Source organism: Leopardus geoffroyi, chromosome C1 (assembly GCF_018350155.1).
Source record: "Leopardus geoffroyi isolate Oge1 chromosome C1, O.geoffroyi_Oge1_pat1.0, whole genome shotgun sequence".
In the NCBI taxonomy this organism is placed as follows: domain Eukaryota; kingdom Metazoa; phylum Chordata; class Mammalia; order Carnivora; family Felidae; genus Leopardus; species Leopardus geoffroyi.
The window spans coordinates 85,588,779-85,614,078 of record NC_059328.1 but is presented as its reverse complement, the minus strand read 5'-3'; the positions used below and the strand labels follow the sequence as shown (position 1 = coordinate 85,614,078).

At 39.2% G+C, this 25,300-nt stretch overlaps 1 protein-coding gene and 1 pseudogene across 1 annotated transcript in view; one reads left to right on the top strand and one right to left on the bottom strand.

Moving 5' to 3' along the window:
• Positions 1–394: 394 nt before the first annotated feature.
• On the bottom strand, positions 395–2,527 carry LOC123600034 (annotated as a pseudogene).
• Positions 2,528–7,926: 5,399 nt separating this feature from the next.
• The window catches only part of DBT (dihydrolipoamide branched chain transacylase E2), a 61,633-nt gene continuing 44,259 nt past the window's right edge, over positions 7,927–25,300 (top strand). Inside the window, exons 1-3 of the mRNA XM_045478412.1 lie at positions 7,927–8,052; positions 13,466–13,589; positions 17,607–17,682. Coding sequence (XP_045334368.1) covers positions 8,002–8,052; positions 13,466–13,589; positions 17,607–17,682 — 251 coding nt within the window. The 5' untranslated portion in view covers positions 7,927–8,001. The remainder of the gene's footprint in view (positions 8,053–13,465; positions 13,590–17,606; positions 17,683–25,300) is intronic.

Below are 25,300 nucleotides of genomic sequence, written 5' to 3'. Positions count from 1 at the left end.
AAAAAAAAAAAAAAAGAATGAGGTTGAAGACACTTGTCCTCTCAAAATCCAGAATTCCTATAAAGTAATTAAGATAATGTGAGATTAGCGCAGTGATAGACAAATAGACTATCTGGCACTATTTAGTGCCCAGAACTAGATTTCTAAACAGATGAGATAGCAGATCTGTGGAAAAGGAGGAATTCTTTAGTTTATGGTGCTGGAACAATGGATTAACCATAAGGAAAAAATGTAATTGGATTTCTATCTCACACCATACACGAAAACTATTTCAAGATGGTTTAAAGACTATCTCACACCATATATGAAAATTAACTTAAAATGGATCAAAGGCTTAACTGTAAGAACTAAAAGTATAAAACTCTTTTTTTTTTAAGTTTCATTTTTTCCCCCCATTTCTCATCATCACTTTATTTCTCTTCTGCTGTTCCAGGCTCTGAGAACATCGGGCATAGTGCTGAATTGGGACGGCATACGAAAGCATCAGTTTCACCTCCCAACTCTGTTAATTGTTCCAATAAAGACACACAAGGATAATGGTCTTTTAACATATCTGGCAATTTAGAAGTCTTCTCTTGAATACGTCGAGAACGTCTCACTGGTGTTAGAAACTTTAGCTCTTTAAATGTAGAATCTGTATTGTCAAACTGTATCTTCTTTTTTACACTTTGTAGGTATGGTGTAGTAGGCACATTATATTTAATTAAGCAACTCCCCCTGGTTTCTGTACTGGGGGTTTTAACATCATTGGTTGAATCTTTTGTTTTGTCATCTTGCTTTTTTTCATCATCTTGAAATACCACATTTCTAGTTTTCTTTTCCATTTCTGGTTTTCCTGACTCTAGATTAACCCCGCTATCTTCAGTGTTGACTTCATGGATATATTCCTTGGTTGCACAAGCCTCCTCAATATTTTCTCCGTATTTAACTTTTTCTTGACTCCTCATTGTCAGAATATCTGCAATGGTATGTCACATCTCTTCAATAGGCTGAGCGCCTGCCAGAATGGCTTTCTCATAGATTGTGATAATGTTTTCAATAGGACTTGTGAGTGGTTCAATATGTGCAAGGCATATCCAATATTTAACATGCTTTTTGGCATCTGGAATATTTTTAATCGGGTCATTCAGTATGACCAATATTTGTTCTTTTGGGCATCCCTCACTAATAAGGTTTAGGCATTCAGAAAATGTCTTGTTCACTTTTTCGGTAAATAATCTTTGTTCATCTTCTTCTACCATGGTAGTCCAAAAGGACCCAACTGGGTTTTCATGTTGCCCTTCAGGTTCAGGCTGGGTAACTCCTGAGCTAGGAGGCCTTTTCAGGACTTTCCTTTTGCCAGCTTTCCACTTACTCAGACGAGCTTTTCTCTCTTCTGCTGTTTCTTTGGGCTGAGCTGCTCTAACAATAGTTGTTTTTGCTATTGTATGCCTGTGAGGGTCAACGTTTTTCGACTTTTCTATCAGTTTGGTGTTAGAAGACGAAACAGGCCTGGCTACGATTTCAGACTTCACGCTTCTTGTGAGTGTCTTCTTTCTTTCTATATCCTGAGAACCAGTTTTGGCACTAGATGAAACTGTGTTTAATTGTACTAACTCTTTCTCTCGAGGCCCTTTCTGAATCGTAACGTTGGCCAAGCTTCTACTGATGCCTGGTCTCACAGCGTCCTGAGCATTGTCGCGGTGACTTCTAATAGGAGGTCGCAGAAGCTGTCTGTTCTGAATTGTAGTGCTCACAAGTTTAGTGGTAGTCGTCACTTTAGAGGCTCTATCGCTTTTCACTGTCACACTGCTGCTGTTTGTGCGCAGAGGCTCTGTAGCTTTAGGGACTGTAGTCGAAAGTTTCTTTATTGCTGCAGAACTCTCATCTCTGACTTGTAGAGGCTTTCTAAATGAATTAATCTTAGACTGAACAATTTGGCCACGGTAAGATCCAAGCACAAGCTTCTTGGACATGTTAGCATCTTGCTTTGGTTTTTCTGTCATTATTTGTTTCTTTTTATTGTTGTTTTTAAGATGAAACACTGGCTTAATGTCATGTGTTGACCTGGAGGGTCATCTTTAATTGGTACTAACTGCCCAGTTTGATTATTATCCTCAGAATTAGGTGTATCAATTGCTATAGTTGAATTGGTTAGTTCATTAGAAGGCCTTAAAGGAATACAATTTTTTTCCATTGTTATATTATTTTTGTTCCCGGGAGGTCTACTGACATTTTCTTTACCAGCCATTTTTGTTTTAAATTTCAGAACTTTTGTCTCTTCACGGACCTGGCCCTCAGAGGTCATCACTTTCTGGTCTCTACTGGATATGTGATTTTCCTCCTTGTATGCAAAAAACATTTTTATTTTTAACATATGTTCCTTGAGTTTCTGTCTTCTTTGTTCTCTGAACTCGGGCTGGGCCCTCTGGCTCGGGGGCAGTTGTAGCTCCCGGGGCACTGCTGGGGTGCTCATGGCTGCTGCGGGCAGAGGACAAGTCTCGGCCCTGACAGTCCTACACTCAAGTTTCATTTTTATTTAAATAATCTCTACACCCAACATGGGGCTCAAACTCATCACCCCAAGATCAAAAGTCACATGCTCTTCTGACTGAGCCAATCAAGTGTCCCTAAAACTATAAAACTCTTAAAAGAAAACATAGATGTAAATCTTCATTGACTTTGGATTAAAGGTTTCCAAGATATGACACCAAAAATACCAATAGTTAAAGAAAAAAATAGATAAATTGGACTTCAATTTAATTAAAATTAAAAACTTTTGTGCTTCAAAGGATACCATCAAGAAAGTAAAAAGACAGAGGGGCGCCTGGGTGGCTCAGTCGGGTTAAGTGTCTGACTCCGGCTCAGGTCATGATTTCACAGATCATGGGTTTGTACTCTCACTGGGCTCTGTGCTGACATCTCAGAACCTGGAGCCTGCCTTGGATTCTGTCGCCTTCTCTCTCTGCCCCTTCTCTGCTCCCACTTTATGTGTGTGTGTGTGTGTGTGTGTGTGTCTCAAAAATAAACATTAAAAAAAAAATAAAGTGAAAAGACAAACTGCAGAATGGGAGAATATATTTATAAATCATATATCTGATAAAAGTCTAGTATCTAGAATTTATAAAGAACCCTTACAACTCAAAAATAAAAAGACAATCAATTTAAAATGGACAAAGAATTTGAATAGACATTCCTCCAAAGAAGATATACAAATGGCCAATAAGTGCATGAAAAGATGCTTAACATCATTTTTCATTGGGAAATGCAAATCAAAACCAAAATGAAGTATAAGTTCACACCCACTAGTATGGCTATAATAAAAAAGACCAATAATAATAAGTGTCGGTGAGGGCATGAAACCAGAACCTTCATACACTGCTAGTGGGTATATGAAATGGTGCAACCATTTTGGAAAACAGTCTGGCATTTCCTCATAAAGTTAAACATAGGGTTATCATGTTACCTAGCAATTCCACTCTTAGGTGGAATTTGAAATAAAATAAAATGATAAGTGAAAGAAAATGAAAACATGTCCACACAAAAACTTGTACAAGAAGAAAAAGAAATTTGTACAAGAATGTTCATTATGATTGTTATGAATAATAATGAATCTTAATGAATAATAGCTCTAAAATGGAAACAACCCAAATGTCTATCAACTGATGAGTGGATAAACAAAAATATGTTATATCCATACAGTGAAATGTCATTGAGCCATTAAAAGGAATAATAGATGAACCTTGAGAACTTTATGCTAAGTGAAAGAATCCAGTCACAAAATAATACGTATTGTACGATTCCATTTATATGAAATAAAATGTCAGAATAGGCAAAATTATGGACCTGTTATTAGTTGTCAGGGGTTTAGAGGGGGTGGAGGGATGGGATTTCCAGAATGGAAAGATATTATTAATTCTTTTGGTGGTGGTGAAAATGTTCTGGAATTAGATACTGGTAATGGTTGCACAACTTTGTGAATATACTAAAAATCACTTAAAAGAGGTGAATTTCATGGTATGTGAATAACATTTCAATTTTAAAATTACAAAACAAAACAAAAGATTTAAATGTGAAGGAAATAGAGCAGACTACCTTAGGACGTTTGGATTGAGAAGTATTTCTCAAGACAGAAAAAGCACTAACCATACAGAAAAAGACTGATGCAATCAATGATGAAAAGGAAGAATTCCAGAGGTGCCTGGGTGACTCGGTTAAGTGTCCAACTCTTGGCTTTGGCTCTGGTCATGATTTCACAGTTTGTGGGTTCGAGCCCCACATTTGTGTGACAGCACAGAGCCTGCTTGAGATTCTCTCTCTCTCTCTCTCTCTCTCTCTCTCTCTCCCCCCTCCCCACTCGTGTGTGTGTGCATGTGCCTGCCTGCGTGCACATTCTCTCTGTCTCTCAAAATAAATAAATAAACTTAAAAAAAAAAAGGGAAACACTCTGTACACCAAACACAGTTTCAAAAGAGCAAAGACAAGGAAGAAGACACCAAAAACACATATACATGAAAGAGCATTATAATTTAAAATATATAAATAAATCCCACACAAATCAATAAGAAAAATATATGTACACAATAGTGAAAAAATAAGCTAAAAACATGAGCAGGCACTTCAAGGATGATTGATGAACATATGAAAATGTGTCCAACCTTATTAACAATTAGGGAACTTCAAACTAAGACCATGATACCTGTTTACAACTACTAAGTTGGGAAAAATATTGATTCTGTTTAAGTGTGACAATATCAAATCAGAAATTATGGGTATTCCCTTAAACAGCTACTGTGTATTTTGCACCACCATTTTGGAAAACAATATTTCATTATCTTGAGTAAGTGTAATCAAAGATAAGTGTAATCAAAGTCTCCACAATTCTATTTTTTATGTTTATTTTTTGAGAAAGAGAGAGAGAGAGAGAGAAGTGAGCATGAGTGGGGGAGGGGCAGAGAGAGAGGGAGACACAGAATCTGAAGCAAGCTCTAGGCTCTGAGCTGTCAGCACAGAGCCCGATACAGGGCTCCAATCCACGAACTGTGAGATCATGATCTGAGCTGAAGTCAGATGATTAACCCACTGAGCCACCTAGGTGCCCCACACAATTCTATGTTTAAGTATATATCTTTGTCTTACTAATCAAAGTGTAGTTGGCTAACCAGTAGCAATTGTACCATCTAGAGCTTGCTAGAAATGCAGAATTTCAGGCCCCATCCAGATTTATTGAATTGGAATTTGCATTTTAACAAGATTCCCAGTTGATATGAATGTTAATTACAATCTGAGAAACACTGCCCTAAAAAAACTCTTGCACATGTCCAAGAGAAAAGAATTCACGTAGCAGCACTGGTGGTAATAGCAGTGGCAAAGAACTAGAAACAGCACAAATGTTCATCACATAGAGAATGGATACATAAGTTGTGGTATGCTCATAAAAGCTGGTTGCAGAAGGATACAATTTGATATCATTTCTATAAAACTCAAGAATAGGCAGAGGTGAACAAGATATTGTTAGAGATCTGTATAAAACATGTGGAAACAAAGGAATGCTGAACACACAATGCAGGACGATGTTTACCTTGGGTGAAAGAAGGGTTTAGAGGAGGAGCAGACAGTGTGACCTTCACCAGCATAGGAAATGTTCTATTTCTTAAATTGTATAATGGGTCCAATGTTTTTGTTATTATGTATGACTTATCTATATGTTACATTATTCTTTTATAAGTATACAATAGAACACAAAATTTAACAGCTTCATTGAGGTATACCATAAAATTCACTCGTTTTAACTATACAATTCAGTGATTTTTAGTACACTTTAAAGTTATGTGACCATCGCCACAGTCTGATAATAGGAAATTTCTATCACTACAAAAATTTTTTCTTGCTCCTGTGCAGTCATTTCCCATTCCCATTCCTAGCCCCGGGCAACCACTAATTTGCTATCTCTGTAGATTGGGGTGGCTTTTTTTGGGGGGGGGGGACATTTCATACAAACAGAATCATACAATATATGAACTTTTGGGTTTCGCTTTTTTTTTTTTTTACTTCCCATAGTATTTTTGAGGTCCATCTATGTTATAGCATGTACCAGTGTTTCAGTAATTTTTAAGGATAAGTAATATTTTATGAGGTGGATATACCACGTTTTGTTCATCTATTCCCTTGTTGAAAGATATTTAGGCGGTTTCTAGTTTTTGGCTATTAAAAAGAATGTTATTTCCATTATTCTTATACTAGTCTTTGTGTGGATATGTTTTCATTTCTCTTGGGTAGATACCTAGCAATGGAATTAATGGGTCATAATCAGTCATTTTATTTATTTACAAAAAAAAAGGGAAAATGGTTCTTTGGTTCTTTTGAGATCAAGTGAAAGGATTAACTAGTGAGTAGGTGGCATAACTGTTAATGCTAAAAGATAAGGACACACACAATTACTGAATGTGGAAATAGTAATCCACTGAGGGAAAAAGAGGGTAAAAGAAAAGAATAACCAAGTATTTTCTTAGGAGAAGGCAGAATTCAAGGGAAAATTTAGACAAAGAAGGTAGTATAGGGGCTCTGGGAAGAAAAATAATTCACTTCAAAGGCACAGCTACTTCATCTTTATAAAATGCACACACATGTGTGGGGTGCCTGGGTGGCTCAATTGGTTGAGCATCTGACTACTTGGGCTCAGGACATGATCCCAGGGTCAGGGGGTCAAGGCCCACGTGGGGTTCAGCACTGAGTATGGCCTGCTTGAGATTCTCTTCCCCCCTTTACCTCTCTCCCTCAGCCCCACTCCCCCTCTTCCACTCACACGTGTTCTGTCTAAAATAAAAAAGTTAAAAAACACACATGCATGTGGGATTATCAAATATATTAATAATACTTATAAAATGTTTTGTTGATAGGGCAGTTAAAAAATTGAAGTTCTTTTAACCATCCCAGATTTGTTATAAAAGTAATGATTTGGATTATTGCTTACAATAGTGTGTATGTGAAATATACTGAAAAGCAAATAAAGCAAAAAAAAAGTGTGAGTTTGGGTAATATTAGACAGTAAATTTGTGAAATAACTGTGAACTAACCTTCAATGTTGAGGACTTACAATGTTGTCTTTGTTCCCATTTTTTTCTCTTTAGTTCTTTAGACATCTGTACAGATTTTAATTCCCATGTAAAAAGCAAGAACCAGACAAATGTCATCCTTAACATTTCTAGAAATTGGAGTCTTAATTGCTCTGAGAAAGATTGGCCGTCAATACTCTGATCTACCCCCTATCAACTTGACCTCAACTTAACATTTCTCCAAGAGGCAAGTAGATAAAGGTTGTAGGTCTGTGATATATTGCGTACGCCGGGCAGCTGCATCTGACAACATTCTCTAAGGAGAAAAGATAGTGTTGATATCTTTATTTTAGACAGTAGGGTAAACTTTATCTTCTGGGGGGGGGGGGCATTGAAAAAGCAATTTCATTAATCAAGAACACTCCGTGGGAGTAAGTATCAATCACTAGATAGTATTCCAGCATAGATTTGTGACTCAATTAGTGGCACAGAGCCTTGCCACCGAGTATAGAAATGTCCCATTTTCTGTAATCAAGGCGGTTATAATACAAGCTGAAAGCAGATATTTTCTAAGTCATCCCTCCACCATAACTCTCTCCAGACAAGTGCCCTTCCTTTGTGTTCCCTTAACATTCTATTTCCACTTTATGGACTCAAAAGATGATCGTTGGTAAGCACAGCAATGCCTTGCCCAACTTTGTCCCTGAAATTAACTTTGAGCTGACTCCTCCCCACTTCTCTCCCCTCCAGCATGCTCTTTTACCTCCACGCGGGACTCTCCACCCCCTAGTGTTTATCTCAGGCCCCGCCCCGCCCCCTGGTTGGCTGTCCGGTGGGAGGCTCGTTCCTTCCCTCGCCATTGGCCGCTCAGGGGGAGGTGCGTTTCCCGGCTCCGGATAGGTCGACATGTCTAACAACCTCCGAGACAAGTCTAACAACCGCGGTGCACTTGTCATTTCCGGGTAAGATGGCCGCAGTGCGAGTGCTGGGAACCTGGAGCCGGAATGCTGGGCGGTTGGTAAGCGGTTTGGTTTGAGTTGAGTTCAGGAAGGGATAATGTGTCGGGAGTATTCCCGGGGAGGTGTGTTACTTTGTCCTCCGAGTGCCACGCGGAAAGGGCACGCGTGACGGAGAGGTAAAAGGATGTACGCTAAATGAAGGGCAGAGAAGGTGGTGAGCAGACCGGTCTGGAGACCCACTCCCAGCCTTACCTGTCCATGCTTCTTTCGCCACTCGGTCGCGTTCCAGCTTTGTCTACACCCAGGCTCATCTAGCCTTTCGCCCGTTAGCCTTTTATTGAGCACTGTCTAGGTGCTGGGCATTGTGATAGGCGCTGGGGATATGCAGATATATATCATTAAGCCTTTATTGGACACCCACTCTGCCAAACACTGACAACACGACCCCTGCCTCAGAGAATTTATAGTCTAGAGGAAGAGACCCATGAAGCAAAGCATAACACCATGGACCCTTGCCTCCGAGGAGCAGAGGCTTAAGCTTTATTTTGTGGACCTGTATTTCTCCGTTGTGTCTGCGCCACGTATCTTTCCAACCTTTTTATCACCAGAGCTATGACCCACCACCATCTTCCCTGAAGTTCCTCCCTTTCAACAACCCTTTAGCACCAAACACCTAACATCCTAGTAATCATAGTGTTTTATCCTATCTGCGTAGGGTTTTTCTTTCTGGGACTCCTCTTCCCTAAGATCTTACAGTGATCAAACCCCGATTTTACAAAATTTGTCAAGAGCCTGCTGTGTACCAGGTACTGTGCAGCCACTAGGGATGCAAATATGAATAGGACCCCTGTGGTCCCAGATTAATTACAGCCTTGTGGTGGAAGACAGAGGAAAGAGAGAGAGAGAGACACAAACAAGCAATTATAACAGCTTGAGAAGTGCTATGATGGGACATTATAGAGTTACAGGAACACATAGGAGGGGGGATGGGGGTCTGAAAGGAGTTCTCAGAGGATACCGTGTAACTTGAAATTTGTACCTTGCTAGGTATTGGCCTCTCTTTTGAGAGTTCTCCTTGTTTGGCTTCTGTAACACCAGCTTCCCAATTATTTTTCTTCTATATGTTTTCCACTTCATCCCAATCTCCTGTTTTCCTGCCCAACTTTTAAATATGTATTGGTGTTTCTAAAGGCTCTGACTTTGGCCCTCAGCACTTTTGGCACTTCCTGGACTATTTCAGCCACTTATTTGAATTTTGTTGCCATGTATGTGCTGATGATTCCTAAAGTTCCCCAGTCTTCAAGCCAGCTCTACTCCAGACCCATATATATTCTACTGTCCTGGAAATCTCCAATTGCCTACATATTAAGTATTTTTCAGCTGCAAGTAATAAAAACCCAGCCAATAAATGGGAAATTAAGTATCTATGCATCCCGAAGTTAGATGGAAGCTGGTATTGGTTAAGTGGCTCATATTTATCAAGGTTGTCATTTCAGGAAGTTGGCCCTTTTTCATGGTTACAAGAGAGCTTCTACAACTTCGTACTCAGGGCAGGAAGGAGGAAGGGGTGGTACCATTCAGACTCATTGATCAGGACTATGTTACATGGCCACTGCTAACACCCGGAGTCTTGAAGGAGCTAGCATTTAGCCGCATCACAGTTCTGCCGTAATGCCTCAGTGGCACATCGGATTTTAAGTTCCAGAACTAAACTCTCAGACCTGTTTCTTTTTTGATTCTAGCCTGTAAATCTCCCAAATTTAGTTGTAATTCTCCACCTTGCCCCCAACTGCTGCTATCCTGGTCCGTCCAGGATAAGGACTAATTGGACTTTCTGCCTCCAATCTGGTGGCTCTCCAACCCATTCTCCATAGTGTAGCCAGGATGATCTTAAAAAGTAAGACACAAATTTGAGAATGTCATTTCCTCACTTGAAACTGCCCTAAGCAAAATGTCCAAAATTTAAAAGACTGTGAGACAATTTATGATCTGGACCTTTCCAAATCTCTCTGGCTTCATTTTTGCTGAAACTTACCCATCCCAACCCCCACTCTGACACTTCCCTCACCCTTACCCCATACTAAACTACACTGGAACTATATTGAACTTAAGTTAATTGAGCACACTGCTCTCTCTCGACTCCAGACTCCAGATCTTTGCACGTGTATTTCCTCTGCTTTAAAGACTCTTGCCTTCCTTCCCTATGGCCTCATCTGCCAACACACCTCATCACCTGGATTACTCCTACTCATCCCTTAGATCTTTACTTTCTCCCTCCTTTGTGTTCCTTTAATACTCTATTTCTCCTATTATAACACTATGTCATAATCACCTATGTCCTTGTCTTTATCTTTGAAGGTGTGGACTGTACTTTTCATAAGAGAAGGAATTAACGTCTATTTTGTTCTCTAATCTACCTATGCATCATGCATTTGACTCTTGATTAACCTATACTGAATTAACCCTGAATTTTTCTATTTTATCTATCTTCCTGTAATGAAGCAACTTGAATTCAGGGACTATATTCTGTAGCCTACTTAGTTTTGAATTCCCAAGCCCAGCACAATCCCTGTTTTTGGGAGTGCTCAACAACTGCTCAATAAACAACTATTATTTATTTCCTTACTTGAATCTGCTAAACCTTTGTTTTATCTCCTATTTTTTTTATATTTTGTTTCCAGGAAAAATGTCTTTTTCAGCTTGAAAAACTATTTTTTCTCTTTCTCCCTCCTATTGCTTTTTTGTCTTTCCATTCAGCAGCTTCACTAATGTTTTTTAGCCTTCTCTTAATCCATTTAGTTGCTACTTATCGCATAATGCCTGTTGCACTTACGTTGCTTTCTCTTTTTCCACTGTAAATCACTTCAGGAGCCTGTTCTTTCATGCCTCAAATACTATTCTACTTTCTTTTTCCTCTCTTACTTGGCTTTACCTGTTATAATCTAATCAATAAGCTGCAACTAGATTAATTTCTTAGTTCTTTTTCTTCAATAACCTATAGTGTATGAGTTCAAACTCCTTATCCTGACATTTACAGTCATCAGTAATTTGGTCCTTGAGCCACTTACGCTGCTCCCTTTTATAAATTTGGTCAAGCCACTCTGCCCCGGGAGACAAGTTCCTGCGGCAGTTCCTTTCTTTATGCTGTTTCCTCTGCCTTAAAGTGCATTTCTGCTCTTTATTTATTAATACTTATGATGCAAGGTCCACTTCAACTCTTCCTCCAAGAAGCCTTCCTAGGTCAAACCAACTTGAAAAATGAAAACAAAACACAAAAGACTCTATTCTTAAACTCTTCTAACACCTGCTGCCAATACTTACTACAAAAAACAAGAGCATACATGCCCATGCAAGTGTGTGTGTGTGTGTGTGTGTGTGTGTGTGTGTGTGTGTGTGTGTGTTGTTTCAGCTAAGTTATAAGTTCATAGCAGAGATTATTTCTCCCACGTATAACAGTGTGTTACAGTGTGTGATAGAAAGAGCCTCGGCTTTGGAGTCAAATTTACTTGGTTTCAGAGCTGAATTTTGCCATTTGTTTGCTATAGGACCTTGGACAAATCACTTTACCTCTCTGATCATTCATTTCTCATGTGTTAAAGAGGGCTAATGTGCCTATTCCAGAAGATAACTATGAGATAAAAAGGAAGGTGATGCATTTAAAGACCAGTAAAGTACCCAGCACATAGTAGGCATTGAGTAAACGTTTGGTAGTTTGTCCCTCCTTTGCCTGATTAGTAGTTCTTCAATAAAACTTGTGTTGTTGAAGGTAGGACCTTCTAATAGTCTAATTTTCTTTCAAAGGTTATTTTTAAAAGAACTATTTTTTTTTTTAATTTTTTTTTTTTCAACGTTTATTTATTTTTGGGACAGAGAGAGACAGAGCATGAACAGGGGAGGGGCAGAGAGAGAGGGAGACACAGAATCGGAAACAGGCTCCAGGCTCTGAGCCATCAGCCCAGAGCCCGACGCGGGGCTCGAACTCACAGACCGCAAGATCGTGACCTGGCTGAAGTCGGACGCTTAACCGACTGCGCCACCCAGGCGCCCCAGAACTATTTTTTTAAAATCAAGGTGAACCTGTATAATTCAAAACATCCATTTACTCGCCCAAAATTAAATTTATTTAATTTTGATTTTGTTGTTGACCAAGAGCCACGGTTATGGGAGTTGAAGTAGAAAGTATGGACATAGAAAATGGGGGTTTGGAAAAGAGCATTCTTTCACTATCTGCTATGTTTTAAGCTATCAATTTCAGTTAGGTTTGAATGTTAATTCAATGTTAATTTTAATAAGAATAAAATATAGATATTATAAAGATTAGTTGCTTTTGGATTAGCTCTTAAAGTAAAACTAAGATGCATGATTTAAGATTATTTGTGTTTTAGGAAGGGGATCTTTAGTTTTTCTTTGCCTTCAGAAATGAGTAACATCTTGGAAATTAAGGTGAAATATCACATAATAATTTAAATATATTATTCCTATTAGTAAACCAAATATTTGTTTTTATATTATTTGCTGTCAGAAAAAGAACAAAATTCTTATTTATAAATACATATTATAATATGGCTACAATACATAACGTATATGTATTACAAATTTAAAAATTTTAAGGGCTAATCACTAAAATATAAAGTACATGATAATAAAGTAATTTTTTTAAGTAAAAGTAACTCTCTCCTACATTAATAAAAAAATTTAAAATACATGACAATATTCTCAGATACATTAAGGAGGTTAAAAATGTCTATACATTACATTTAAAAGTGTGATATAGTTAACCAGGTATTAATAACATTGAAATATTAACTTTCAAAATAAAATAGTCTACATTTCAAACACATAGGTTTTAAGATATCAAGTCAAATAGATTCAGGCACACTTATTTCTATTATATATTGTCATGCATTATTCTAGGATATTCTATAAAATAGTTGCATCTAAAGAGTCATCCATAAATTCCAGTAAGAAAACCTTTCCATACAGCACTACATATGTTTTTCAGTGTCTTTAGATACTAAAAGTCAGTTTTGAATTCTTTAAGTTTTATTTTAGGAAGTCTTTACTGACTCAACTGTACTTACAATGTGTTTGTACAGAATATGTTAAAATTTCTTTACTTTTATAAGAAATTTTAGGCAAGGATCATAAGCACATAAATAAATCTGACTCCAGGGATATAATTTTACTAATAAAAGAACAACAAAATGTTCTTTGGGTTCTGGGGTTTAAATTCCTTTGATTTCTCAAACAGACATACAGTACTTAAAAAATAACCTATCTTAATAAACTTGACTGTCCCTGACACCAGGTTTTGGCCAGTTCAGATTTTGGCCTAGATACTTTCATATTGTTTGTATTTTGATAATGACTGTTCTACCTTTAGAATAAACTTGAAACTGAATATATACTTACAGAGAAAAGCCATCGAGAACATTCATAAAAGCTTTTACTTTTTTGTTTTCTCATCTTTAGATTTGTGTTCGCTACTTTCAAACCTGTAGTAATGTTCATGTTTTGAAGCCAAAATATGTGTGTTTCTTTGGTTATCCTTCATTCAAGTATAGTCATCCACATCAGTTGCTGAAAACAACTGCTGGTAAGTATGATCCCAAAATAGCCCATATGAAATAAGGTTTTGTATCTTACCCAGAACTTTTTAAAAAGTAATTGAAGACTTATCAAAGTAAAAAAAAGTTAACCTTTTCTGTCTAGCCTGAGCCTCCTTGCTCTCCCCGAATCTGTCCTTTTCTTCTTTTCTTTTCTTTTTTTTTTTTTTGTGCCCCCTCACCCTTTCACATCTTTCCCTTAATGCTTATGTCTTCAAATGTGGGGAATGGATTGTCTTGGGCCACCTGTTCTTTGTCATCTGACTCAGCTAAGTGCAATAGCCAGGTAAATTGTTGACTTAACAGATTGTATCCTTGTATTGTCACTATATTGTTGGTTGGATGGAATACTTACCTCAGTCTGTTGTGTTAAGATTGTGTGATAAAACCAGCCCAAGGTGCTTCTGAGTAGAAAGATCCCTGACTTTTACCATTTAATTACCTTTGTCCCGTTTTTCTACCCTCTGTAAAGAATTTAAGGCTTTAGGTATTAGATTTGGCAAGTACATTAAAACTTTTTTTTCCTGATGTTCTGTTTAGAACTTTGATAACCCTAGACTTTTGTTATATCATTAAGCTTTTGACAGATACTTGGTGCCTTAGTCTGTGCTAGCAATGAAAACTGGGGAAATTCCAGGCAGATCCAGCCCCTGAGATCAGTCAGTCTTTCCATGCCTTTTACAGATCATCTTTCACAACATCCAAAGATATATAAACCCTATCTTCACCGCTTTTTAAATATATTTATTTTATTTTATTTTTATTTTTATTATTTTGAGAGAGAGAGCATGTGCATGCACACACATGTGTGTGGGAGAGGCGTAGGCGGGGGGAGGGGGAGGGAGAGAGAGAGAAAGAGAGAGACAGAGACAGAGACAGAGACAGAGAGAGAATCTTAAGCAGGCTTCACACCCAGTATGGAGCCCAACAAGGGGCTTGATCTCACAACCCTGAGGTCATGACCTAAGCCGAAATCAAGAGTCAGACGCTCAACCAACTGAGCCATCCAGGCTCAGATTTTTATTTTAAAAGTTGATCTTTTGTCTTCTCAGAGAAGATAGAAGCATTCAGGTGGAAACTCCTACTAGCTGTGTAACTTTAAGCAAGTTACTTAATTTCTTTCTATTTCATCATTTGTAATATGGGATTAATCATAGTATCTAAGTCATTGTATTGTTGTGAGAATAAATCCATTTAACACAGATATTTATTGATCACCTACTATCTGCCAAGGCACTGTTTTGATGCTCTGGATATATATTCTTTTCCTATATCCCCTCACTAAATGAATATTCAAGCTAGAAACCTGAAGTCTTCCTGATTCCTGTTTCATATCAAATTGGTTACCTAAATCTATTAATTTTACATCTTACATGATTTTTAAATTTGTCTTCTCTTTTTTAGACAGCTTTGAAAATATATAAATATATTAAGTTCCATACTTCAGTTTCTTACCTGTAGTAGCCTCCTAACTGCTTTGTCTGTCACTCCTTCCCCAACCCCATCCACCACATTCCTGCCAGAGACATTTGTTTCCAAAATTACAGATCTCAGGTTACAGATCTGAAATTGCAGATGGTATGCCCTATTGATTTATTATGCCTGAATAATAACCCTGTCTACAACTTCGTGGCTTAAAGCAACAATGAGTTATTATTTCTCAGTATTCTCAGGGTTACCTGGGTGCTTCCTCTGCTGGTTTCACTGAACTCACTAATATGGCTGTCTTCAGCTGGAGGATCATCTGGGCTGGAAGGTCTAAGATGGTCTCACATACATGTCTGACAGTGGTGCTGGTTTTCAGGTGGGGCCTGTCATTTCTTCTCCATATAGCCTTTCATCCTCCAGTAGACTAGAAGGCTTCCTTACTCAGGGATCTCAAGGCAGTATTCCAAGAGGGAGAAAGTAGAAGATGCTGCGAGGTCCTTTGAGGTCTAGGCTCCAGAATTTGTACAACTTCATTTCTGCTATATTCTATTGTCCAAGCAAGTGACAGGCCAGCATAGATTTAAGTTGTGGTGAATCAGACTCTATGTCTTATGGGAGCAGCTGCAAAAAATTTATGACCGTATTTTACTTACAACTGGCTCCTGATTACCTTTAGGATAAATTCCAGACACCTCACCTTGGCATGGCAAAGAAAGTCTTTTTTTTTTTTTTTTTTAAGTTTATTTATTTATTTTGAGAGAGACAATGCATGTGTGAGCAGGGGAGGGGCAGAGGAGAAAGAGAGATCTCACAAACCGTGAGATCATGACCTGAGCTGAAATAACGAGTCAGATGCTTAACTAAATGAGCCATCCAGGCACCACGAAGAAAGTCTTTTAAATCTGGACTGACTTTTTGCCACATATACTATCTTCAGCCATATGGAGCTGTGTGTTATTCCCTAACCATACTGTGCACTATATTTCCATGTTCTTCTTGCTCATGTTGTTCCTTGCATAATATTGTTTTGTATAGAAGTACCATAGTATATTTACTTGTCATTTTTTGGTGACTTAGATTGATATTCCAAGTCTTCATTTTAACTCTATGAAAGCTATTATTGAGCATAAATCTTTTTGTACCTATCTTAATTGTTTCCTCATGGGGGAAAAAGTCTTAAAAGCAGAATTGCTTATTGAGTCAAAGAGAAGGACTTTCCTTTTTTTGATGTTTATTTATTTTTGAGAGATGGGGGGTGGGTGGGGGAGGAGGGGCAGAGAGGGAGGGAGACACAGAATCTGAAGCAGGCTCCAAGCTCTGAGCTGTCAGCACAGAGACCAATGCAGGGCTTGAACTTGTGAACCGTGAGATCATGACCTGAGCCCAAGTTGGACACTTAACCAACTGAGCCATCCAGGCGCCCCCTCTTTTTTTTTTTTCTTTAAGCTTTTGACACTTAACACCAAACTATTTTTTCAGAGAGGTTCCAGTTTATACAACGAGCAGCAGGCTGTGAGAGGACCCAACTTACTAGATAGAGAGGAAACAAGAGGTACCTAATACCTCTATATCAGAAATGTATTTGTATTTCTTAACCATTAACTGACTCCTCATATTTATTGAAGAAAGTTTTACTACCTTAATCAGCTTGTTGTGTGTTTTATAAGCAATTTTAATTAACAGCAGTCTGAAGATAGAGGAGCACTTTTTGAAAAAGATTTTTTAATGTTTACTTATATTTGAGAGAGAGAGAGAGACAGAGTGCGAGTGGGGAGGGGCAAAGAGCGACAGAGACAGAATCTGAAGCAGGCTCCAGGCTCTGAGCTGTCAGCGCAGAGCTTGACACAGGGCTCCAACTCATGACCTATGAAATCATGACCTGAGCCAGAGCCAGAGCCAGAGGCTTAACTGACTGAGCCCCCCAGGTGCCCCCTAGAGGAGCACTCTGGAATCCATTCAGAGTCACGTGTTACTGTGGAAAAGTGAGAGGAACATAGGTTGTTGACCAGAAATACTTTCTCTTGGGAATAATTACCATAAAGTATCATTTGTATTTAATTGTTACACAAGTGGGGGGTAGAAATTCAAAAAGGGGTGAAAAATGGAAAGAGGACTGAAATTTAATGATAAGTTGGCAGAACATGGTGGACAGAGAAATTTTTCATCAGGTTTTCTAGATGTGTACGCCTGATCGTTAGCCACTAAAAATTAGAATAGTTATATGAAGTCAGAAGAGATCTAAGAGTGGGACGCTAGTGATTATTACAGTTTAATAACAGAAAACAAGGCTATCCAGCTAGTTGGGCCTTCTATACCCTTGTAAAGGAACATTATTTTGGAAGTTGGAAAATGTAAGTGCTGTGACAATATCAGTAGGTCTGTGATACTGAATAATTTATTTAAATCTTTGATGGTTATGAATGACAATTACGCTTTTAAAAATTATGAAACACTTTTTTATCTGTGAAATGCAATGGTTTCTGCTTCTGCTTGAATATATTTTCTAATTTTAGCTATAAAAGCATCTATTAGAAGTATATTACATATTTAATGAGATCATTTTTCATTTTTCTTTGAAGCTCTGCAGGGACAAGTTGTTCAATTCAAACTCTCAGACATTGGAGAAGGGATTAGAGAAGTAACTATTAAAGAATGGTAAGTTATTCTGAAAAAAATTTTCAGTCAATGTAAAAATAATGTGTGCCAAAATAAGTGGGAGTTATTTAAGTTGAGAAACTTCTTTCTTAACGATTTTTTTTTCTTGGTTAAAGCAGTAAGGTAGTTTGCATTGCTAATATATTGTTAACACAATTCATGATACATCAGGATATTTTATTTGATGTAATTTATTAAGAATTATTTTTTCTTTTTTTTTAAGTTTATTTATTTATTTATTATTATTTTTTTTTAATATATGAAATTTATTGTCAAATTGGTTTCCATACAACACCCAGTGCTCATCCCAAAAGGTGCCCTCCTCAATACCCATCACCCACCTTCTCCTCCCTCCCACCCCCCATCAACCCTCAGTTTGTTCTCAGTTTTTAACAGTCTCTTATGTTTTGGCTCTCTCCCACTCTAACCTCTTTTTTATTTTTTTTTCCTTCCCCTCCCCCATGGGTTTCTGTTAAGTTTCTCAGGATCCACATAAGAGTGAAACCATATGGTATCTGTCTTTCTCTGTATGGCTTATTTCACTTAGCATCACACTCTCCAGTTCCATCCACGTTGCTACAAAAGGCCATATTTCATTTTTTCTCATTGCCACGTAGTATTCCATTGTGTATATAAACCACAATTTCTTTATCCATTCATCAGTTGATGGACATTTAGGCTCTTTCCATAATTTGGCTATTGTTGAGAGTGCTGCTATAAACATTGGGGTACAAGTGCCCCTATGCATAAGTACTCCTGTATCCCTTGGATAAATTCCTAGCAGCGCTATTGCTGGGTCATAGGGTAAGTCTATTTTTAATTTTCTGAGGAACCTCCACACTGCTTTCCAGAGCGGCTGCACCAATTTGCATTCCCACCAACAGTGCAAGAGGGTTCCTGTTTCTCCACATCCTCTCCAGCATCTATAGTCTCCTGATTTGTTCATTTTGGCCACTCTGACTGGCGTGAGGTGATATCTGAGTGTGGTTTTGATTTGTATTTCCCTGATAAGGAGCGACGTTGAACATCTTTTCATGTGTCTGTTGGCCATCCAGATGTCTTCTTTAGAGAAGTGTCTATTCATGTTTACTGCCCATTTCTTCACTGGGTTATTTGTTTTTCGGGTGTGGAGTTTGGTGAGCTCTTTATAGATTTTGGATACTAGCCCTTTGTCCGACATGTCATTTGCAAATATCTTTTCCCATTCCGTTGGTTGCCTTTTAGTTTTGTTGGTTGTTTCCTTTGCTGTGCAGAAGCTTTTTATCTTCATAAGGTCCCAGTAATTCACTTTTGCTTTTAATTCCCTTGCCTTTGGGGATGTGTCGAGTAAGAGATTGCTACGGCTGAGGTCAGAGAGTCTTTTCCTGCTTTGTCCTCTAAGGTTTTGATGGTTTCCTGTCTCACATTCAGGTCCTTTATCCATTTTGAGTTTATTTTTGTGAATGGTGTGAGACAGTGGTCTAGTTTCAACCTTCTGCATGTCGCTGTCCAGTTCTCCCAGCACCATTTGTTAAAGAGACTGTCTTTTTTCCATTGGATGTTCTTTACTGCTTTGTCAAAGATGAGTTGGCCATATGTTTGTGGGTCTAGTTCTGGGGTTTCTATTCTATTCCATTGGTCTATGTGTCTGTTTTTGTGTCAGTACCATGCTGTCTTGATGATGACAGCTTTGTAGTAGAGGCTAAAGTCTGGGATTGTGATGCCTCCTGCTTTGGTCTTCTTCTTCAAAATTACTTTGGCTATTCGGGGCCTTTTGTGGTTCCATATGAATTTTAGGATGGCTTGTTCTAGTTTCGAGAAGAATGCTGGTGCAATTTTGATTGGGATTGCATTGAATGTGTAGATAGCTTTGGGTAGTATTGTCATTTTGACAATATTTATTCTTCCAATCCATGAGCAGGGAATGTCTTTCCATTTCTTTAAATCTTCTTCAATTACCTTCATAAGCTTTCTATAGTTTTCAGCATACAGATCTTTTACATCTTTGGTTAGATTTATTCTTAGGTATTTTATGCTTCTTGGTGCAATTGTGAATGGGATCAGTTTCTTTATTTGTCTTTCTGTTGCTTCATTGTTAGTGTATAAGAATGCAACTGATTTCTGTACATTGATTTTGTATCCTGCAACTTTGCTGAATTCATGTATCAGTTCTAGCAGACTTTTGGTGGAGTCTATCGGATTTTCCATGTATAATATCATGTCATCTGCAAAAAGCGAAAGCTTGACTTCATCTTTGCCAATTTTGATGCCTTTGATTTCCTTTTGTTGTCTGATTGCTGATGCTAGAACTTCCAGCACTATGTTAAACAACAGCGGTGAGAGTGGGCATCCCTGTCGTGTTCCTGATCTCAGGGAAAAAGCTTTCAGTTTTTCCCCGTTGAGGATGATGTTAGCTGTGGGCTTTTCATAAATGGCTTTTATGATCTTTAAGTATGTTCCTTCTATCCCGACTTTCTCAAGGGTTTTTATTAAGAAAGGGTGCTGGATTTTGTCAAAGGCCTTTTCTGCATCGATTGACAGGATCATGTGGTTCTTCTCTTTTTTTTTGTTAATGTGATGTATCACATTGATTGATTTGCGAATGTTGAACCAGCCCTGCATCCCAGGAATGAATCCCACTTGATCATGGTGAATAATTCTTTTTATATGCCGTTGAATTCGATTTGCTAGTATCTTATTGAGAATTTTTGCATCCATATTCATCAGGGATATTGGTTGGTAGTTCTCTTTTTTTACTGGGTCTCTGTCTGGTTTAGGAATCAAAGTAATACTGGCTTCATAGAATGAGTCTGGAAGTTTTCCTTGCCTTTCTATTTCTTGGAATAGCTTGAGAAATATAGGTATTATCTCTGCTTTAAACGTCTGGTAGAACTCCCCTGGGAAGCCATCTGGTCCTGGACTCTTATTTGTTGGGAGATTTTTGATAACCGATTCAATTTCTTCGCTGGTTATGGGTCTGTTCAAGCTTTCTATTTCCTCCTGATTGAGTTCTGGAAGTGTGTGGGTGTTTAGGAATTTGTCCATTTCTTCCAGGTTGTCCAATTTGTTGGCATATAATTTTTCATAGTATTCCCTGATAACTGTTTGTATCTCTGAGGGATTGGTTGTAATAATTCCATTTTCATTCATGATTTTATCTATTTGGGTCATCTCTCTTTGCTTTTTGAGAAGCCTGGCTAGAGGTTTGTCAATTTTGTTTATTTTTTCAAAAAACCAACTCTTGGTTTCGTTGATCTGCTCTACAGTTTTTTTAGATTCTGTATTGTTTATTTCTGCTCTGATCTTTATTATTTCTCTTCTTCTGCTGGGTTTAGGCTGCCTTTGCTGTTCTGCTTCTATTTCCTTTAGATGTGCTGTTAGATTTTGTATTTGGGATTTTTCTTGTTTCTTGAGATAGGCCTGGATTGCAATGTATTTTCCTCTCAGGACTGCCTTCGCTGCGTCCCAAAGCATTTGGATTGTTGTATTTCCATTTTCGTTTGTTTCCATATATTTTTTAATTTCTTCTCTAATTGCCTGGTTGACCTACTCATTCGTTAGTAGGGTGTTCTTTAACCTCCATGCTTTTGGAGGTTTTCCAGACTTTTTCCTGTGGTTGATTTCAAGCTACATAGCATTGTGGTCTGAAAGTATGCATGGTATAATTTCAATTCTTGTAAACTTATGAAGGGCTGTTTTGTGACCCAGTATATGATCTATCTTGGAGAATGTTCCATGTGCACTCGAGAAGAAAGTATATTCTGTTGCTTTGGGATGCAGAGTTCTAAATATATCTGTCAAGTCCATCTGATCCAATGTATCATTCAGGGCCCTTGTTTCCTTATTGACCGTGTGTCTAGATGATCTATCCATTTCTGTAAGTGGGGTGTTAAAGTCCCCTGCAATTACCACATTCTTCTCAATAAGGTTGCTTATGTTTATGAGTAATTGTTTTATATATTTGGGGGCTCCGGTATTCGGCGCATAGACATTTATAATTGTTAGCTCTTCCTGATGGATAGACCCTGTAACTATTATATAATGTCCTTCTTCATCTCTTGTTACAGCCTTTAATTTAAAGTCTAGTTTGTCAGATATAAGTATGGCTACTCCAGCTTTCTTTTGGCTTCCAGTAGCATGATAAATAGTTCTCCATCCCCTCACTCTCAATCTAAAGGTGTCCTCAGGTCTAAAATGAGTCTCTTGTAGACAGCAAATAGATGGGTCTTGTTTTTTTATCCATTCTGATACCCTATGTCTTTTGGTTGGCGCATTTAATCCATTTACATTCAGTGTTATTATAGAAAGATACGGGTTTAGAGTCATTGTGATGTCTGTATGTTTTATGCTTGTAGTGATGTCTCTGGTACTTTGTCTTACAGGGTCCCCCTTAGGATCTCTTGTAGGGCTGGTTTAGTGGTGACAAATTCCTTCCGTTTTTGTTTGTTTGGGAAGACCTTTATCTCTCCTTCTATTCTAAATGACAGACTTGCTGGATAAAGGATTCTCGGCTGCATATTTTTTCTGTCTAGCACACTGAAAATCTCGTGCCAATCCTTTTTGGCCTGCCAAGTTTCAAAAAGAGATCAGTCACGAGTCTTATAGGTCTCCCTTTATATGTGAGGGCACATTTACCTCTTGCTGCTTTCAGAATTTTCTCTTTATCCTTGTATTTTGCCAGTTTCACTATGATATGTCGTGCAGAAGATCGATTCAAGTTACGTCTGAAGGGAGTTCTCTGTGCCTCTTGGATTTCAATGCCTTTTTCCTTCCCCAGTTCAGGGAAGTTCTCAGCTATGATTTCTTCAAGTACCCCTTCAGCACCTTTCCCTCTCTCTTCCTCCTCTGGGATACCAATTATGCGTATATTATTTCTTTTTAGCGTATCACTTAGTTCTCTAATTTTCCCCTCATACTCCTGGATTTTTTTATCTCTCTTTTTCTCAGCTTCCTCTTTTTCCATAACTTTATCTTCTAGTTCACCTATTCTCTCCTCTGCCTCTTCAATCCGAGCTGTGGTGGTTTCCATTTTGTTTTGCATTTCATTTAAAGCGTTTTTCAGCTCCTCGTGACTGTTCCTTAGTCCCTTGATCTCTGTAGCAAGAGATTCTCTGCTGTCCTCTATACTGTTTTCAAGCCCAGCGATTAATTTTATGACTATTATTCTAAATTCACTTTCTGTTATATTATTTAAATCCTTTTTGATCAGCTCATTAGCTGTTTTTATTTCCTGGAGATTCTTCTGAGGGGAATTCTGCCGTTTGGTCATTTTGGATAGTCCCTGGAGTGGTGAGGACCTGCAGGGCACTTCCCCTGTGCTGTGGTGTATAACTGGAGTTGGTGGGCGGGGCCGCAGTCAGTCCTGATGTCTGACCCCAGCCCACCGCTGGGGCCACAGTCAGACTGGTGTGTGCCTTCTCTTCCCCTCTCCTAGGGGCGGGATTCACTGTGGGGTGGCGTGGCCCGTCTGGGCTACTTGCACACTGCCAGGCTTGTGATGCTGGGGATCTGGCGTATTAGCTGGGGTGGGTAGGCAAGGTGCACGGGGGCAGGAGGGGCAGGCTTAGCTCGCTTCTCCTTAGGTGATCCACTTCAGGAGGGGCCCTGTGGCAGCGGGAGGGAGTCAGATCCGCTGCTGGAGGTTTGGCTCCGCAGAAGCACAGAGTTGGGTGTTTGCGCGGAGCGAGCAAATTCCCTGGCAGGAACTGGTTCCCTTTGGGATTTTGGCTGGGGGATGGGCGGGGGAGATGGCGCTGGCGAGCGCCTTTGTTCCCCACCAAGCTGAGCTCTGTCGTCCGGGGGCTCAGCAGCTCTCCCTCCCTTTGTCCTCCAGCCTTCCCGCTTTCCGAACAGAGCTGTTAACTTATGACCTCCCAGACGCTAAGTCGCGCTTGCTGTTGGAACACAGTCCGTCAGGCCCCTCCGCTTTTCCCAGCCAGACTCGGGGGCTCTGCTTGGCCGGCGAGCCGCCCCTCTGCCCCGGCTCCCTCCCGCCAGTCCGTGGAGCATGCACCGCCTCGCCGCCCTTCCTACCCTCTTACGTGGGCCTCTCGTCTGCGCTTGGCTCCGGAGACTCCGTTCTGCTAATCCTCTGGCGGTTTTCTGGGTTATTTAGGCAGGTGTAGGTGGAATCTAAGTGATCAGCAGGACGCGCGGTGAGCCCAGCGTCCTCCTACGCCGCCATCTTCCTCCACACTAGACTCTTAATTCTAAGTTTATTTATTTTTGACAGAGACAGAGTGCGAGCATGAGCTGGGAGGGGCAGAGAGAGAGGGAGACACAGAATCCGAAGCAGGCTCCAGGCTCCAAGCTGTCAGCACAGAGCCTGATGTGGGGCTCGAACTCATGAACTGTGAGATCATGACCTGGGCCAAAGTTGGATGCTTAACTGACTGAGCCACCCAGATGCCCCTATTTTTTCTTCTTTTATTTATTTATTTTTTTCAACGTTTATTTATTTTTGGGATAGAGAGAGACAGAGCATGAACGTGGGAGGGGCAGAGAGAGAGGGAGACACAGAATCGGAAACAGGCTCCAGGCTCTGAGCCATCAGCCCAGAGCCTGACGCGGGGCTCGAACTCACGGACCGCGAGATCGTGACCTGGCTGAAGTTGGACGCTTAACCGACTGCGCCACCCAGGCGCCCCTATTTTTTCTTCTTTTAAAAAACTTTTTCACTGCCCACTCATCACTTCAGCTAAAAAAGAGAATTAAAAAAAAATTTTTTTTTAATGTTTATTTATTTTGAGAGAGAGAGACAGAGTGTGAGCAGGGGAGGGACAGAGAGAGAGGGAGACACAGAATCCAGAGCAAGCTCCAGGCTCTGAGATGTCATCACAGAGCCTGATGCGGGGCTTGAACCCAGGGACAGTGAGGTCATAACCTGAGCCAAAGTCAGACGCTTAACTGAGCAACCCAGGCGCCCCATCAGCTAAAAAAGAGAAATTAACCTATAACAGATGTTAACTTGATATGACCAGGTGTTTGAATGGCGTTTGTGTATGAACTTATTATTAATTTGCAGACTATTTTAAAATCATAATATAAGCTAAGCTCTCCTTACTGTACTGGAAATGACCTCAGTAAGAATGCAAGTACATTTGACTCACCATTCTCTGACAGTTTGCCTATATTTTTAGAATAGGTTCAAATTTAATACCAAAAAGTATTAATCAAAAAGTAGTTTTGGGGGCACCTGGGTGGCTTAATCCGTTAAGCATTCACCTTCAGATCAGGTCATGATCTCGCGGTTTGTGAGTTCAAGCCTCACGTTGGGCTCTGTGCTGACAGCTTGGAGCCTGGAGCCTGCTTTAGATACTGTGTCTCCCTCTCTCTCTGCCCCTCTGCACTCGCACTCTTTCTCAAAAAATAAACATTAAAAAAAATTTTTTTTTAATAATTTTTGAAAAGGCTAAAGATTTTTCAGAAAAAGGCTTGAAACAGAAGTAAAAATCCTCTACTGCCTTAGTCCTCCTTCTACCTCTTTACCTTCTTTCACTTTTTAGAAAAAAAGAAACACTTCTTGGTAGGGAACGGATTTTTAAAGGTATCTAGAAGTAGCAGTTAAGATGAATAGTCTCTCACCATAGTCTTATACTATTGAAGATCCCCTTAAGAATCTGATTCAGCCACCTGAACA